The sequence below is a fragment of the Oncorhynchus nerka genome, linkage group LG28 (genome assembly GCF_034236695.1).
Source record: "Oncorhynchus nerka isolate Pitt River linkage group LG28, Oner_Uvic_2.0, whole genome shotgun sequence".
Classification (NCBI taxonomy): domain Eukaryota; kingdom Metazoa; phylum Chordata; class Actinopteri; order Salmoniformes; family Salmonidae; genus Oncorhynchus; species Oncorhynchus nerka.
In genome coordinates this window covers 44,999,338-45,013,950 of record NC_088423.1, presented here as the reverse complement: position 1 = coordinate 45,013,950, position 14,613 = coordinate 44,999,338, and the positions used below count along the sequence as shown (strand labels likewise).

Here is a 14,613-nt window from a genome sequence, read left to right as displayed (position 1 = left end):
AACAAAAATATAAACGCAACATGTCAAGTGTTGGTCTCTTGTTTCATGAGCTGAAAAAGATGGAAAAAGGCACACACTGCTGCTCATGCTCTCAGCTGATAATTATTTATAACATTTCGACCCTTAGGTCTTCATCAGGCATCCATATCCCAAGTGGGGGTGGAAGGTAATTTTATATATATAGGGGCAGTACTCAGTAATTGACTTCCCAGCACCAATTGTATTGTGGACTTGGCTAAACTGATACTATTTTCGCTTCAGACTTTTTCCTCCAGACCAAAGGGACAGCGATAGGGAGCACTAAGGCTCCTAATTATTCAAACATATCTAGGTATGTATGAAAAACAGGTGGTGCTGAATCCAGACCTTAACCCTTTTCTCTCCAATATTCTCCTAATTCTGAAATATTTGGATAACATTTTCGTGATCTATACAGGCAACCAGGAAGAACTTTTGAAATTCCATGCTTATCTAAACTCTGAATGAACACCTTCATTTCACCATTAACGTGACCTATCACAAATCAATGTTCTTGATGTGATGGTTATTAAGGACAAAACTTCCCTCTCTACAGATCTCTATAGGAAACCTACGGACAGGAATACCCTCAGAGGTGTCAGCTTTCATCCACGTCCACTTATTAATAGTCTCCCTATAAATCAATTCAGTCTCACCAGAAGAATATGCAGCTTTGATGCTTCTTATCAGAAACAGACCACGAACCTCACACAAAGGTTTAAGAGGATACAAAGACAATTTGGAAAAACATGCCAATGATAATTTTGAAGTACTAACAGTTGGAAAGACCTTCAACCAAAAGTTAAATAAAAAGCAGAACATGTCCCATCATGCTTCACCCAACACTCACCATTGGGGAAGGCATGTAATGACGTTGTTAGGAAGCACTGGTACATTATTGCCGCTCACCCACAATTGAAACCCATTTTAAAATATCACCCAGAGTTTCACAAAATGTAGAAATATTCTGTCAGAGAACCGTTACTACTCACAATGGGCCAGCCTGGTAAAGGTGGTGTCATGCTCTTGTGAATTTTGGGTAGAGCGTATATGACAGGTGTCACACATGTGGTTGGGCAGTCAACATTCATATACTCACATGGTCTTTGTAAAAATCCCCTTCATCCCCAAATTTTGACTATTTATTATGGATCCCAGAAAATGTCCATACTCACGAAAAGCGTATTTCTCTCAAATGCTGTGCAGTCAAGTGAAATCCATAGATCACAGCCCAATTAAATTATTTCAATTGACAGATTTCCTTCAACGAACTGTAACTCAGTCAAATCTTTGACATTTTTGCGTTTATATTTTTGTTCAGTACATGTTACAGGGTAAGGGTGTGCCAGTCAGACAAGACGTAGAAGAGCCGCTCAGGTCAGGATGCCAGGTGGTTGCCTGTTGAGTGTCGCTGAGCAGGAGCGCTTCCCTTCATTGTACAGTACACATAGACTCAATAAACAACCAAGAGGCAGGAAAGAGAACGAGAGTAGAGTGAAAAGAGACAGGGGCTAATGTAGGAATACTGACCAGATCAGAGGCATTGTCGATGACTCAATATAATGAGCAATAATCCAAAAGTAAAAACATGCCAGAGTAATCTCCAGATTTTTTTACATTGCATTTATTCACAACATTGACATCTCTGTACAGGAAGCAATAAACTTGCATGACAATCGTTCACTATCAGTGGAGGCTGCTGAGGGGAGGACGGCTCATAAAATTGTTCAGAATGGAGTAAATGGAATCAAACAGCTTTTTTTTTTGGGGGGGGGGGGGGGGGTTGTCATTCCATTCACTTCATTTCAGCCATTAAGAGCCATCCTCCCTCAGCAGCCTTTATTGTTCACTAGGTCATCATGTCTCATCATCATACATCTCAACAAAGACAATGGTGTGCAAAGTGAGTATTGCACCATAAAAAGTAAGTGAGACTGTTCTACAGACTACATGTGTCTAAATGTGAAACTACAAATCAGATTGTATGGTTCATGGGGAAATAGTCCAGACTGATTCAGTATGGTGTACTAATCCTGGTCTCTTGCACAACAATCCTCAGACATGGATGCATAAGTTATAGATAAGATATGTCCACATCGCATGTGTAATATACCAGGAATGGAAACTAGAAGTCGACACAGCGGCCCTTCCTCTCCCAGTCCCCGTAGCGCGTGGGTTCTGGGCCTCGGGGCCCCCCCTGCTCCTTAGTGGCTGGGTTCACATCATCAGGGAACTCTGGTAAATCAATGGGGAATGATTAGTGTGAGAGGTAATGGAGCATCCTAGAAGGTATCTGCAACCTTTTGCCTTCTGTGACATAGTGAATATACAGTGCAGTCGGAAAGTATTCAGACCCCTTGACCACATTTTGTAAAAACTGAAATATCACATTTACATACACTACCGTTGAAAAGTTTGGGGTCACTTAGAAATGTCCTTGTTTTTTAAAGAAAAGCACATTTCTTGTCCATTAAAATAACACCAAATTGATCAGAAATACAGTGTAGACATTGTTAATGTTGTAAATGACTATTGTAGCTGGAAATGGCTGATTTCTAATGGAAAATCTACATAGGCATACAGAGGCCCATTATCAGCAACCATCACACCTGTGTTGCAATGGCACGTTGGTTTATCTAATCCAAGTTTAGAATTTAAAAAGGCTAATTGATCATTAGAAAACCCTTTTGCAATTATGTTAGCACAGATGAAAACTGTTATTCTGATTAAAGAAGCAATAAAGCTGGCCTTCTTTAGACTAGTTGAGTATCTGGAGCATCAGCATAGAAAGAGGAGTGGGAGGCCCCGGTGCACAACTGAGCAAGAGGGCAAGTACATTAAAGTGTCTAGTTTGAGAAACAGACACATCACAAGTCCTCAACTGGCAGCTTAATTAAAAAGTACCCACAAAACACCAGTCTCAACATAAACAGTAAATAGGCGACTCCGGGATGCTGGCCTTCTAGGCAGAGTTCCTGTGTCCAGTGTCTGTTCTTTTGCCCATCTTAATCTTTTATTGGCCAGTCTGAGATATGGCTTTTTCTTTGCAACTCTGCCTCGAAGGCCAGCATCGTGGACTCACCTCTTCACTGTTGACGTTGAGACTGTTGTTTTGCGGGTACTATTGAATGAAGCTGCCAGCGAACATTAGACTCCGTCATTTTAGAGAATTTGGCAGTACATCCAACCAGCCTCATAACCTGCAGAACACGTGGTGGTCACACCAGATGGTCACCAGATTATGACTGTTTTATGATCCACACTCCTACTTTTTTTTTTATGAAGGCATCTGTGACCATCAGATGCATACCTGTATTCCTAGTTATGTGAAATCCATAGTTTAGGGCCTAATTAATTCATTTCAATTGACTGCTTTCCTTATATGGACTATAACTCATTAAAATGGTTGTGTTTATATACACAAAAAACAGTGTATTTGTCCTACTTTCAAGGGGATCCTTTATCTTCTCATCATTCATGTCAAAGCGGCCCTGGGGGGTTTTGGCCTTGCGCAGTGGCTCCTTGTCCTTAGCTGCTCCACTTGCTGTCCGCAAGCATCCTTTACACAAGAGAAACACATTACAGCTGAGGCATTACCCACTTCATACCTAACCTAACAGATACATTTGTGTTGATATTTTGAGATGATTTTTACATATCAACATGAGATTATCGTTTAACAGGTGGCTTGAGAAGGGTATCAATCTCTTGGTGTAGATTTTCTAATCAAATGATGTATGTGAGTGTAGGAACCATTTCCTGACTTAAAATTAAAATAGTTCACCTAATTTCAGTTTGTGACAAAACAAGCAAGTATAGTATAGAGAATCATTGTACCAGGGCTGACAACTTTTGAAGAAAGCTTGGAGTGAGATTTGCCATGTGAATTTCATTGCCCGCTGGCACAACCCCTAGATGGAAAATGTTACTGTTTAAAGCTAATTTCCTGCAATTCTACGTATTGTGACATGGCTTAGGTGCAGAACCAGGGTGGATTTTTTTTTTTAACACACAAATAACAGGTCAGGTGTATTCAGGAGGCTTTGAACATTAAATGAACACACACAATTCAATGACTGCTACTTTGAAATTTAAGGTAACATTTTAATATCAATGGTCAATGGCAGTTGGTAACCAAATCAGGTTGCAGTCTCCTTGTCCATCGACTGCTTTCAAGGTATGGACACAATTTTTAAAATGTGGGTGAACTCTTTAAAAATAGGTCTGGAAGAAAATCCTGCTTGCTCTCCAGAAGGGTTGGCCTCCTTGTTACAAATCATTTCTCAAAAATCACCCAGCCTTCAAGAAAACTCAAATGAATACCAATATGCAGGAGGTTTATGCCTACTAGTTGAAGATCCTTGCGAATGGTCAGAAACCTTCCGGTAAAATCAGGACATTTTCCTTGGGATGTTAAATCCGGGAAATTACCCTTTCGCTTAAAATCATCCCAAAAAAGTTAGCATATAACAGTGAACCTTTTTTTATGGGATACACAAGGCAATTCTAGATGATATGGCATATTTTGGTTAAACTATCCCCAATTTAATGGAATTGCAACCCTCTGCATGCACAGTGCACTCTTCCGTCACATGTGCAGTGCACTCTTCCATCACATGTGCAGTGCACTCTTCCGTCACATGTGCAGTGCACTCTTCCGTCACATGTGCAGTGCACATGTGCAGTGCACTCTTCCGTCACATGTGCAGTGCACTCTTCCGTCACATGTGCAGTGCACTCTTCCATCACATGTGCAGTGCACTCTTCCATCACATGTGCAGCTGATTCTCAAGATGTTGCACACTAATGAGATGCTATTGAGCTCACACTTCTACACTGTCTGAGCCAAGGACAATCTGCTTTCTAGGAAGTTTTGATTAATACCTGGGTGGGGTGAATACATTTTATATGACATACATTATTTTTTGTTAACTAATAAATAGTAGCCTACAGCAAAGTGTGCTTAAATCATTTCTGCTAGTTAGTTTTTGCTACCATGTGGGTTTTAGCTTGCTTGAGCCTGCTAACTGAGGAGTGTTAATTCACAAAATATATAGCCTCATAATTCATTTTCAAAGACCCCAAGTAGGCATATAAGATTTCAAATATGTGACTTTTTTCAGGAAACTAGACATGTGTCGTGCGTCACTACTTCTCAGGAGAGACATTTGAACATAAACGCTTTTTTCTTAATCAAAATGCTTTTTTGGCAGAAATGCCTTCTGGAACATTTGAGCTTTCATGTGCCTTAATAGCAAACTTGTATGCCATCTGTAAATACAAATAAAAAGGTTAAATTACGAGCCTAGTTGGTTTAGCCACAGAAAATGACAGCAAACTTCCCGCTAGCTATGATTGGCTGAGATAATGATTGGGCTGGACATCCCGAAAGACATGTTCGGATTGGTCTGCCATGTAGCCCGCTTCTGGCTATAATATGAGCTGGTCAGTATGTGCAGGTAATCCTTTCTAACACTTTCTTGTTTAAAGATATCACATAGTAAAACTGCATAAGTGTTGCTCTCCACTTTCCAGAGGACCGATTTTTGAAATCAGTGGAATTGGAATATGATAGTTAAGGAGATGATTGCAAATATGCAGACTGAGTCAGAAACAGAACACACAGAAGGCTTTTGGAAACACCCGTCTCCAGATTACATCTTCAAACTAAGGGCAACCATGTCATCAGTAAGAGTCTAGCCAGCTACATTTTTAGATATTACACTTAATTGTCAGAATGTAATTTCCATTTCAAGTTAAAGTGTACTGTTAGCTAGCTAGCTAGCTAACATTAGCCAACTGGCTAGCTAGCTAATGTTACATGTATGATCTGTGTAGTAATATTATTCGTATCTCAGAGACATTTGCATTTCTAGTTACAGTCTAATGTTAGCTAGCTAACATTGAACATGGTTGGTTAGCTACCTGCAGATTCATGCAGGGTAGTAACGTTATGAGTTGGGATTATGGTTCATTGTTTAGCTAGCTAGCTACATGTCTAAACAAAATTCTCCGCTGTGCAAGTATCCATTTCAATAGAACGTTATGTCACTGCGACAACTGTCGATAGCCAGAGCAAATGTACCAGCTACGTCTATCTACTCCAATTTCAGAGCACTCTCGTCGGAGTGTGCCAGAACGCAGAATAAGTGACACATTTACGAGCGCGTCACCCGGCATCAGTAAACGTTGGCAAAAAAAGCATAATTAAATTGTTGCCAGCAGCACAGCTGCAGTTACCAACGCTCTGGGTAACATAAAAAAAGCCTAACCAGCTCTGCTAGGACAAGTAAAATGGTCAGAGTGAGCGGTTCTCTCATTTGTGTATGGAAGTAGCTAGCAAGCTAGCCAACATTAGCTTGGGTACTTGTCTGCTGTTAGGTCAAAACGCTCAGATCAACCCTACTTTTCAGCCAGAGCTTCCAAAACGTTCCGAGGGGGAAACGCTCTGAATTTACGAATGGTCAAATTGACAACGTTCTGTGTTTATGAACACTCCAGAATAAATGTACAAACCCACCAGTAGTATAAACCAGATTTTAGTTTTAAACGATGGGTGGGGCTAAAATTTAAGGGTGTGAACAATGCTGAATAGGTGTAGACAAAGACCTCTCCAGTGGGTACCAAAATATTAAAGGGCCATTTCCTTAAACGTGAGTTTATCAACTTTCATTTTCTCAAACGTTTATAAACTTTCAAAGCAGAATTACTTTCCAATTGTATCTCAACTGTAGTGTATGATATACCATTTTCTAGCTCTGAGTCTCTACTTTTATCCAATGTAAAAAATAAAATAAAAAATGTTGCTACATAAGACGAATCGAGTGGAGATTACACTGGCAAAATTGGGAAGGTCTGTAGTGACGCCTCTACTAGCACCGAGATGCAGTGCCTTAGGCCGCTGCACACACAGACTGTCCTACATTGCCGGGGAAGAGTTTAAGAGCTTGCAATCAAGCGTTTCACTGTACTAATTACACCGGCTGTATATTTTGCACGTGACAAATAAACGTCGATGTTGATGTCGTTTACCTTTCTAGCCAGCAAGCATGCGCACATTGTGGCTAGCCGCTTTGAGAAACGACACTCTTCGAATTAAGACACGCACCTGTAAAAGCAGACTCCATGAATAACCCTTTGGTCGCACGAAGAATCGATGTAGAAGCACATACGCGTAGTAGAGACATGTTCATTGCCGTTAGCTAGATACACTGGCTTGATAAGAAAGGTCAAACAGGCATTTACACAACTTTATGGTGTTTTGGCAAGCATTAATGACGTCTGGAACGTCATCATATTGCGACAAAATGAACTCTGCAGTAACTACGTATGGACACCAGGGCGAGCCAAAGTAAAATGTGTGAGTCAATCAGGATGCAGTGCAAATCAGAATCCTTGGCACGACCATACCCTAAAACCTAACCTTAACCTCTACTCTTACCCTACCCCTTACCTAACTCTAACCTTAACCATTTCAAATGTTAACTGCAATTGGGTCAGAGTTGGGACGTCCTAAGGATCCCGGATAGCACCAACCATCAAACAGGCATTGGGATAAGATGCAGCCTTGTACACAACACAACCTAGCACCACCGGTATGTCCCTGTGTAAGTGCTTTCATCATCATGTCTTCTGGATGCAGAACGTGATATAAAATAATTATGAATGTCTGTGGGAGAAGTCATGGGTCTATATGTTCTTCTCCTTATACATTGTATGCATGTGTGCATATGTGGAAAAAGTACATTTCTGTTGCCATGACTATTTGTGACACACACAGATTGAGGTTTCCCATGGGTTCTCTTGCTTTCCTTGGATGCTTTATCACTAAAAACAGTGAAGTGTGGACGAAGTATGGTGTAACCTATCAATCCACCGATCAGTGGTCCAGAGGAGATGAGAAAATAAAGCCTTGTTAAAAATTGGGATACAGCTTTGGTATTCTTTTATGGACAATATTTAGTCTCTTGTTATATTTTAAACAAGATAACTATTCGGTTAGAAGAGCCAAACATTTTTCAAATACAAAGCCATGAAGACAAATACGACAAATGATACAAAATCATTTAATACAAATTTGTAACGTACAAATTGCCCTACTCTGTTCATGACTATGATTAAACAATGATTGCAGGATAACGTCTGCAATAAACTATTTATTTTACATGCAGCTCGAAATTAAAAAGAACCTTGCTCCATTCATACATTTTCAATTCAGAGACATAGGCTACACAATGATTTATGGCTTTACATGGTACAGTGATTCATCTGGGTCTAGACACAAGAGATTATACTGTAGCTAATTTGACTCATACAGTCCTATTCATAAATCAATAGGATTTATTGCAAATGAACTGTAGCAATGTTCATGAAGGACATGACACAGATCGGTTTATTGCAATTTATGTTTTAACTTCTTAATTGATGATGTTCAGGATATGCTGCTTTGTTTCCCTGGTGGTGAATGAAAAATGCATGGGCTGAGTTATACATTACTGTAGTATAAACAGGAGACTAAGCTGTAAACGCAGCGTTAACGCTCATTGGTAGTGTGTAGTGATGAATGCATTGCAACATTATAGATTATAGAGAAGCAAAGCCCAATAAAATCAAATAGAGGACATGTTTAGAAATATCCATACATCATACAGTATGTTACAGAAAGGGTGCAGAATAATAGCAAAATAAGAACTGAGGAATATTTGTGGCTGTGTCACTAATAGTGTTTGATTGTAGTTACAAGGTGGAATTGTGGCAGAGAAAACAAGCAGTAAATGCTCACTTGGTCGAAATGCAATAACATGTTAAGACAGTTCTGAAATGCACAAAGGACATGTATTTGATTGCATAAACCAAGCCTAAATAATTTTCATTTAATGAAAAAAAAAATAATAAGAATACTGATTTTTTTTAAATGAGAAGACTGAGGACACGAAAGAAATGCAAGGTGTTGCCTAAACCCTCACTCTAATCTGCCGCTCACTGTGCTTGTTCACTTCTTTGAAACTTATCTGCCATTTTGACTACCTTTTTCCCTTGAGGGCTTTGAAACAACTGAAAGCCAGCATGCTTGCTTGGTTTAGGAATTTCAGGAGTTTTGGAAAAGCCACTTAAGTGATGCTGCAGTGCTGATATTTCTGAGTAGAAGGGGAAATTCTACCCTACATTCCTTTTTGACCATGGGGAGAGAGGCCCTGGACTAACTCACTCACTCACTCTCTCTCTCTCTCTCACACACACACACACACACACACACACACACACACACACACACACACACACACACACACACACACACACACACACACACACACACACACACACACAGCTGCATAAGATCAGCATCACACACACACACTTTACAGTTGCAATGAGTGTTACACTAACACACAAGTACAGAGCCACATGCTCCATAATGTAGATTCACATTCATCATTATCATGCAACCAGTATCATTCACTTGCTGGAAACACCATTATAAAGGTCTGGTATTGACTAATAGGGCAGATATATACGAGGGATGGTTCCTATCGTCAAAGAGAGTTCTGGCCTCAGTTTTCCCAGACAGAGCAATGTAATTCCTTCCATGCACTTCAAAATGCATGATGACCATTGGTTTAAAACAAAATATGACAAAAACACAAAGCACAACACTGCTGTATTAATTATTTAAAAATATTTTATATGGCCTTATAATTCTTGCCTGTCATCATATGCAGAGCAATGTAATATGACAAATGGATCACCAGAACTGACATTATTAGAGGACTATAGCCTAAAGTACAAGAAAATTTAACAAATAACACCTTTTTTTACAGGCATAATTCAGCTGTTCACCTGGTTTTATTAAGAAATTATAGGCTAATAGTAACAATGGATACGGTACCTACCAAAAAAATAATAACTTCAACAAACTCAAGGCAATATTACTATTTATACCGTCGTGCTTGTTTGAAAGATAAAAACAAGAACTAATATTGGATAATGAATTAGTAAAATATTTAGATAACGAATTTCTAAGCAAATACCAGGTAAATAGCAGACTGCAATAAAGTTTCATCCAAATGAATAAGTGCTTGAGTGATGTGGTAAAAGGTAAAAGATAATTACTAATTTATAAGTGAGAAACTTCATGAGATGGTAAATTGTCAAATATTGTCACTGCTTCTTCCCTGCACAGAGAGAAAGGGGTTGCGTCTAGTCAACTGCTAAAACCTCATTTATAACCATTGTTATCAACATGAACATTGTTATGAGACACAGATAGGCTACTGAATGTATGCCACCGAATCGATACATTTTTTTGAATTAGGCCTGTTCCTCAAATGATCAGGTATGAATATCTATACGTTTTCCTGTAAGAGAAAGTGCTAAAATAAGTGCTCACTTATTGTTGACTTATATCAAGGTATATCTATAGGCTTAGTCCATAATTAGGACTGGATTATGTTTTACTGAAAATGTTAAATAAAATCTTCTGAAATTAAACCACGTAAAAACAGGCAGATAAACTGAAACTCAAAAACCCATTGCTATTGAGCTCGTGTCGTGGCTTAAGTTCACTGACACTATCAACCTAAACTTTTTTCGAGGCAATGTCAGATAAATCCGGTCCTCGTGAGTAATATTTTTTCAAGTCGTCTTCATGATCTTAAAAAGTTGTTCACTATATTACTACAATCGCTTTAAAGAGGGAAAATAAAAGCGGTCAGTGTTTGTTATTCGCAGGCGGACACGCTGCTGATTTTGGCGGTGTTTTCAGTCCAGGGCTGGAGGTTCTGAAGCGCAAACAGGGAGCTGTTATGCAGGCAGAGCGGGTCCGGGTTTGCCGGTTGGTTTATCGTTTTCTGAAAAGCCTCCTGTTGGAGTTGCATGAGGATCCGGTTGGCTTGCTGTCGCTCTGCTTCTCTCTCCTCCGCTGTCTGGCGCCTGGAACACCGGAGACACGAGAGAGACACTGTGAGGCATCAGAGGGAAATTATATCCAAAACAGGCTGCGTCGTATATGTACAGGCCTTGAGGCCTAAATCACATTTTGACACAGAGTGAATGTCTTCTGGATTCATTTGAACACGTTTAGTCAATCATGATTAGCCCAGATTATAGCACATTGTTAGCATGGAGGCAAAATTGCTTGCTTACGCATTATTAACATGTTGGCTAAAAGCTGATATCCAAATACAAATTGTATACAATGTTCGAAATTTTTCTCAGCCAACAATAGCCTATGTGGAAATAAATACAGTTTGGCAATTAATTTGTCTTCGTCTGATGGCATAAATCTTTCTTTAGATTTTTCTGTTATGTTCTCCCATTGACGGAATAATTATTATTAGGCCTAGATTATATAACATAATATTAATCGTTGATTGATATGTTATTTTTACATTTCTAAAATCCAATCTCCAGAGACGTATAAAACTGCTTCAGTAGACTACGGAAAACATCTTCCATCTTAATGCGTAAAAGACGATATGTTTAATCTGAAAATAGCTTTAATAAAGACCTTAGAAATAAATATTTTTGTCTGAAATGACATTATTTCGAAAGATTAAAAAAACGTTCACTTTTACAAGAGTAGTCATATGCTAAGATAATCATGATCCTACTTTTGTGGGATAGGATATAGTTAGTTTCCACAGAATGTAACTCATTATAAGACAGACTTTGTATTTTCCTTGACTGTTGCAAGACAACATTAATTAACTGAATGCAACGGTTTAGAACCGAAAACTTCAATTGTAAAATACAATTTACGACCTGGGGTAGACACTGAAGTGGGGCGATTGGATTGTGTAAATATTTGTTATCAAATACACACAATTAATGAATGTCATATAATAGATAAAGACATAATTTTCTATGCGTTATTATATTAGAGTTCATATTTGTAAAACATCACCCAGATGTGTAGACCTTTTGCTATTTTTGTTGGGTTTGTAGCATTCTTGGAGTGTAAATAAATTGCCCATTCTATACATAAAAGCACCAACAGACCTAAAACACACACATACACGCGCGCACACACACAAACAAACTACGACATTCAGCGCTGGAGCGTACACTACGTTAAATGTGGCCTATACAGATAATCATCAATAATCTCACCTCCATTTTGTTCTTCTGTTCTGGAACCATGTTTTGACTTGCGCGTCAGTCATCTTGAGGGCCTTAGCCAAAGCCGCTCGCTCCGCGGAAGCCAGGTACTTCTGTCGGTGAAAGCGTTTCTCCAGCTCGCAGATCTGGAGGCGGGTAAAAGACGTCCGGGGCTTTTTCTTCTTTGGGGGCGTTCGGTTCTGGTACGGGTGACCTACACGGCGTGTTACAGTGAGGGGTGAAAGCGCCACTGGATTGGGAGACGGATAGATAGGGGCAAAAGCAAGCAGCAAAATCAGAAAGAGAGCAGCAAAAGAGCAGCGAAGCAAGTTCAAGAAACGTCAGACATAGAGGGGAGATCTATAGCTCGCAGGGAAAATTAAAGGGTTAAAATGCCCGAACGTGACACAAAGAAGCGCAAATTCATTATGAAATTTCAAATTCCTAGACCAAACATCCTATTGTTAACACTCTAAAATGATACATGCAGCCCCGAATTATATAAGTTGGAGGAAAAAACTTTAGTAAAAAAAGAAATAATTAAAACCCCCATCCCACCCTCTTAGAAAAAAAGGTTCTGTATAGAACCAAAAAGGGTTATATTGCTTGCTTCATATATGGCACCCCTAAAAGTTCTACATAGAACCCTTTTGAACCCCAGCGGTTCTTCTTCACAACCAAAATGTGTGTATTATTTTTGCATTATTATTGCTAGGTATTACTGCACTGTTGGAACTAGAAACACAAGCATTTCGCTGCACCATCGATAACATATGCAAATCTGTGTACGTGACCAGTAAACTTTGATTTGATTCGACAATTGGTTCCTTATAGAACCCTTGGGTTTCATATAGGGTTCTAAATGGAACCAATTTCGGTTCTATATAGAACCTTAAGCGATTCCATACATGAACCAAGCATAGAACCCTTTTGGTTCTATCCAGAAACGTTGTTTCTAAGAGTGTAGGCATGAAGTTAACTTTTAATATGTCAGTTTGAAGGAAAATGTTCATGTTAAATCATGGAGCGATAAGAAGCAAAAATGCGTAAGTGTTAAGCCTATACGTTGTTGTAGCAATTTGGGAAATGTAATTTAGGCTATTTCGATAGCATGTCTTAGGCTATGTTATCTAAGTCACTGTTATTTGTAGGTGCTTCTTATGAGCTCTAAAGGCCGAGTAAAATAAGTCAAAGCCATTGGTGTTCATCAACTAAAATTGTCTCATGAAATTACACAGCGTGTTAAGCAGTAGCCTAGCATATGATTTATTATCGATTATTTCAGAGCTGAGTTCATCGGGAACAATTACTAGGCTACGGACCAACATCAGGAACATAGCATGACGGGGATTGTCTCACAATAAACATGGCAACGCCATTCATATTGCTATTTAATTTCCAGACAACCAACCACATGTTATGTGCATTAGAGATGGTCTACCTGTGAACCTGTCTTTGGTGTATCTTCTGTTGCTCTCCATCCAAGGGAAGGTAAATCCCGTCAGGTTGTTAATCGAGCCTGGTATCGTGGACATACCACCATGGATGGACGAGTGGCCACTGTTCAGAGGCCGGTGCGCGGGCACACGGATGACTCCAGCCGCGTTAACGTTATTCCCGCTGACGTTCATCCCCATGTTCATGTTATAGGTGCCGCTCAGATTGGTTACCCCATATGCGTTGCTGTTATATCCAGAGTTGTTGCCGGTGAAGTTACCCGTCATGGTGTTGTAGGCAGTGCTGACAACGCAACCGAGTCCATAGTCCGACTCCGGCATCCAGCTCTGATCCACATTGTTGAGGATGTGGTCGATCCCAAAGCTGATGGGCTCCGCGTGAGTGTGCTGGAGATGCGCTCCAATATGATCCATGGCCTCCTCGAGCCCCCCGCGAGGTACAGAGGTGCTCCACGCGGTGCGCCTTATCTTGGAGCTTAAAAACGTATTCTGCTCTCGCTCCAGTCGTTATCTAATAAGTGTGGGTGCATGTGTGTGAGTGTGTACGTGTTTGTATGTGTGCGTGCGTGAGAGAGTGTATGTGTGTGACGCTAAACTAAAAGCGATTGTCTGTTTTTTTCTTCTTCCTTTTTGGCTCAGGCAGCCTTGCCGGCTGGAGTAAGAGAGCATCAATCAAAGTGCCAAATAGGCAGAGCGAGATTAAGACCCAATTTTAGGCCTCGAGACTCAATTGGCTAAAGACACTACGGAGAGGCCACAAGCTCCTTCAGGGAAAGCTGCGCGCCTTCTCTATGGACTCGTGGCACACTTCATAAACACCAGGCGGAGTCTTGTGAAAGTAGGCAATGTTTATATTCTGTAGCCTATTCATTTCACCTCATGGTACAGTACATTTTTACAACATCAATTACAAAACTGTTTTACAAACCTCAAAGTAACCTAAGGTAAATAGGTGCGTGGTCAGCTCCGTGCAAGCAGTGAAAGTGTTTAACGTGTTTCGAGAGCTGCGCCCACCCATCCATCCATCCATCATAAATAAATA

General features: G+C 39.9%; 2 protein-coding genes across 3 annotated transcripts; both read right to left on the bottom strand.

Annotated features, from left to right (window-relative positions):
- Positions 1 to 1,789: 1,789 nt before the first annotated feature.
- Positions 1,790 to 7,300, bottom strand: LOC115113275 (succinate dehydrogenase assembly factor 4, mitochondrial-like). The gene is made up of 3 exons (XM_029640775.2): positions 7,127 to 7,300; positions 3,464 to 3,577; positions 1,790 to 2,253 (listed from the first exon to the last, which is right to left on the bottom strand). The coding sequence occupies exons 1-3, from the start codon at positions 7,209 to 7,211 to the stop codon at positions 2,144 to 2,146; spliced, it is 309 nt and encodes a 102-aa protein (XP_029496635.1). The 5' UTR covers positions 7,212 to 7,300; the 3' UTR covers positions 1,790 to 2,143.
- A 768-nt stretch (positions 7,301 to 8,068) lies between these two features.
- Positions 8,069 to 14,186, bottom strand: LOC115113274 (T-cell leukemia homeobox protein 1-like). Of its 2 annotated transcripts, none has more exons than XM_029640774.2 (3): positions 13,556 to 14,186; positions 12,127 to 12,328; positions 8,069 to 10,947 (listed from the first exon to the last, which is right to left on the bottom strand). In XM_029640774.2, exons 1-3 carry the CDS (start codon positions 13,983 to 13,985, stop codon positions 10,737 to 10,739), a joined length of 843 nt encoding a protein of 280 aa, XP_029496634.1. In that variant the 5' UTR covers positions 13,986 to 14,186; the 3' UTR covers positions 8,069 to 10,736. The 2 variants fall into 2 exon arrangements, with proteins under 2 accessions (XP_029496634.1, XP_029496633.1); XM_029640773.2 differs by having other exon boundaries at positions 12,127 to 12,364; positions 13,556 to 14,184.
- Positions 14,187 to 14,613: the final 427 nt, after the last annotated feature.

Excerpts from the sequence above, each read along its gene's own strand:
- LOC115113275 (XM_029640775.2), bottom strand. The coding sequence starts at position 7,211 with ATGAACATGTCTCTACTACGCGTATGTGCTTCTACATCGATTCTTCGT. Across the intron at positions 3,578-7,126 it reads CATGGAGTCTGCTTTTACAG|GATGCTTGCGGACAGCAAGT; the intron begins GTGCGTGTCTTA and ends TCTTGTGTAAAG. Across the intron at positions 2,254-3,463 it reads GATAAAGGATCCCCTTGAAA|AGTTCCCTGATGATGTGAAC; the intron begins GTAGGACAAATA and ends TTGATTTACCAG.
- LOC115113274 (XM_029640773.2), bottom strand. The coding sequence starts at position 13,985 with ATGGATCATATTGGAGCGCATCTCCAGCACACTCACGCGGAGCCCATC. Across the intron at positions 12,365-13,555 it reads CACCAAAGACAGGTTCACAG|TGGCGCTTTCACCCCTCACT; the intron begins GTAGACCATCTC and ends CTCCCAATCCAG. Across the intron at positions 10,948-12,126 it reads AACAGAAGAACAAAATGGAG|GCGCCAGACAGCGGAGGAGA; the intron begins GTGAGATTATTG and ends CCGGTGTTCCAG.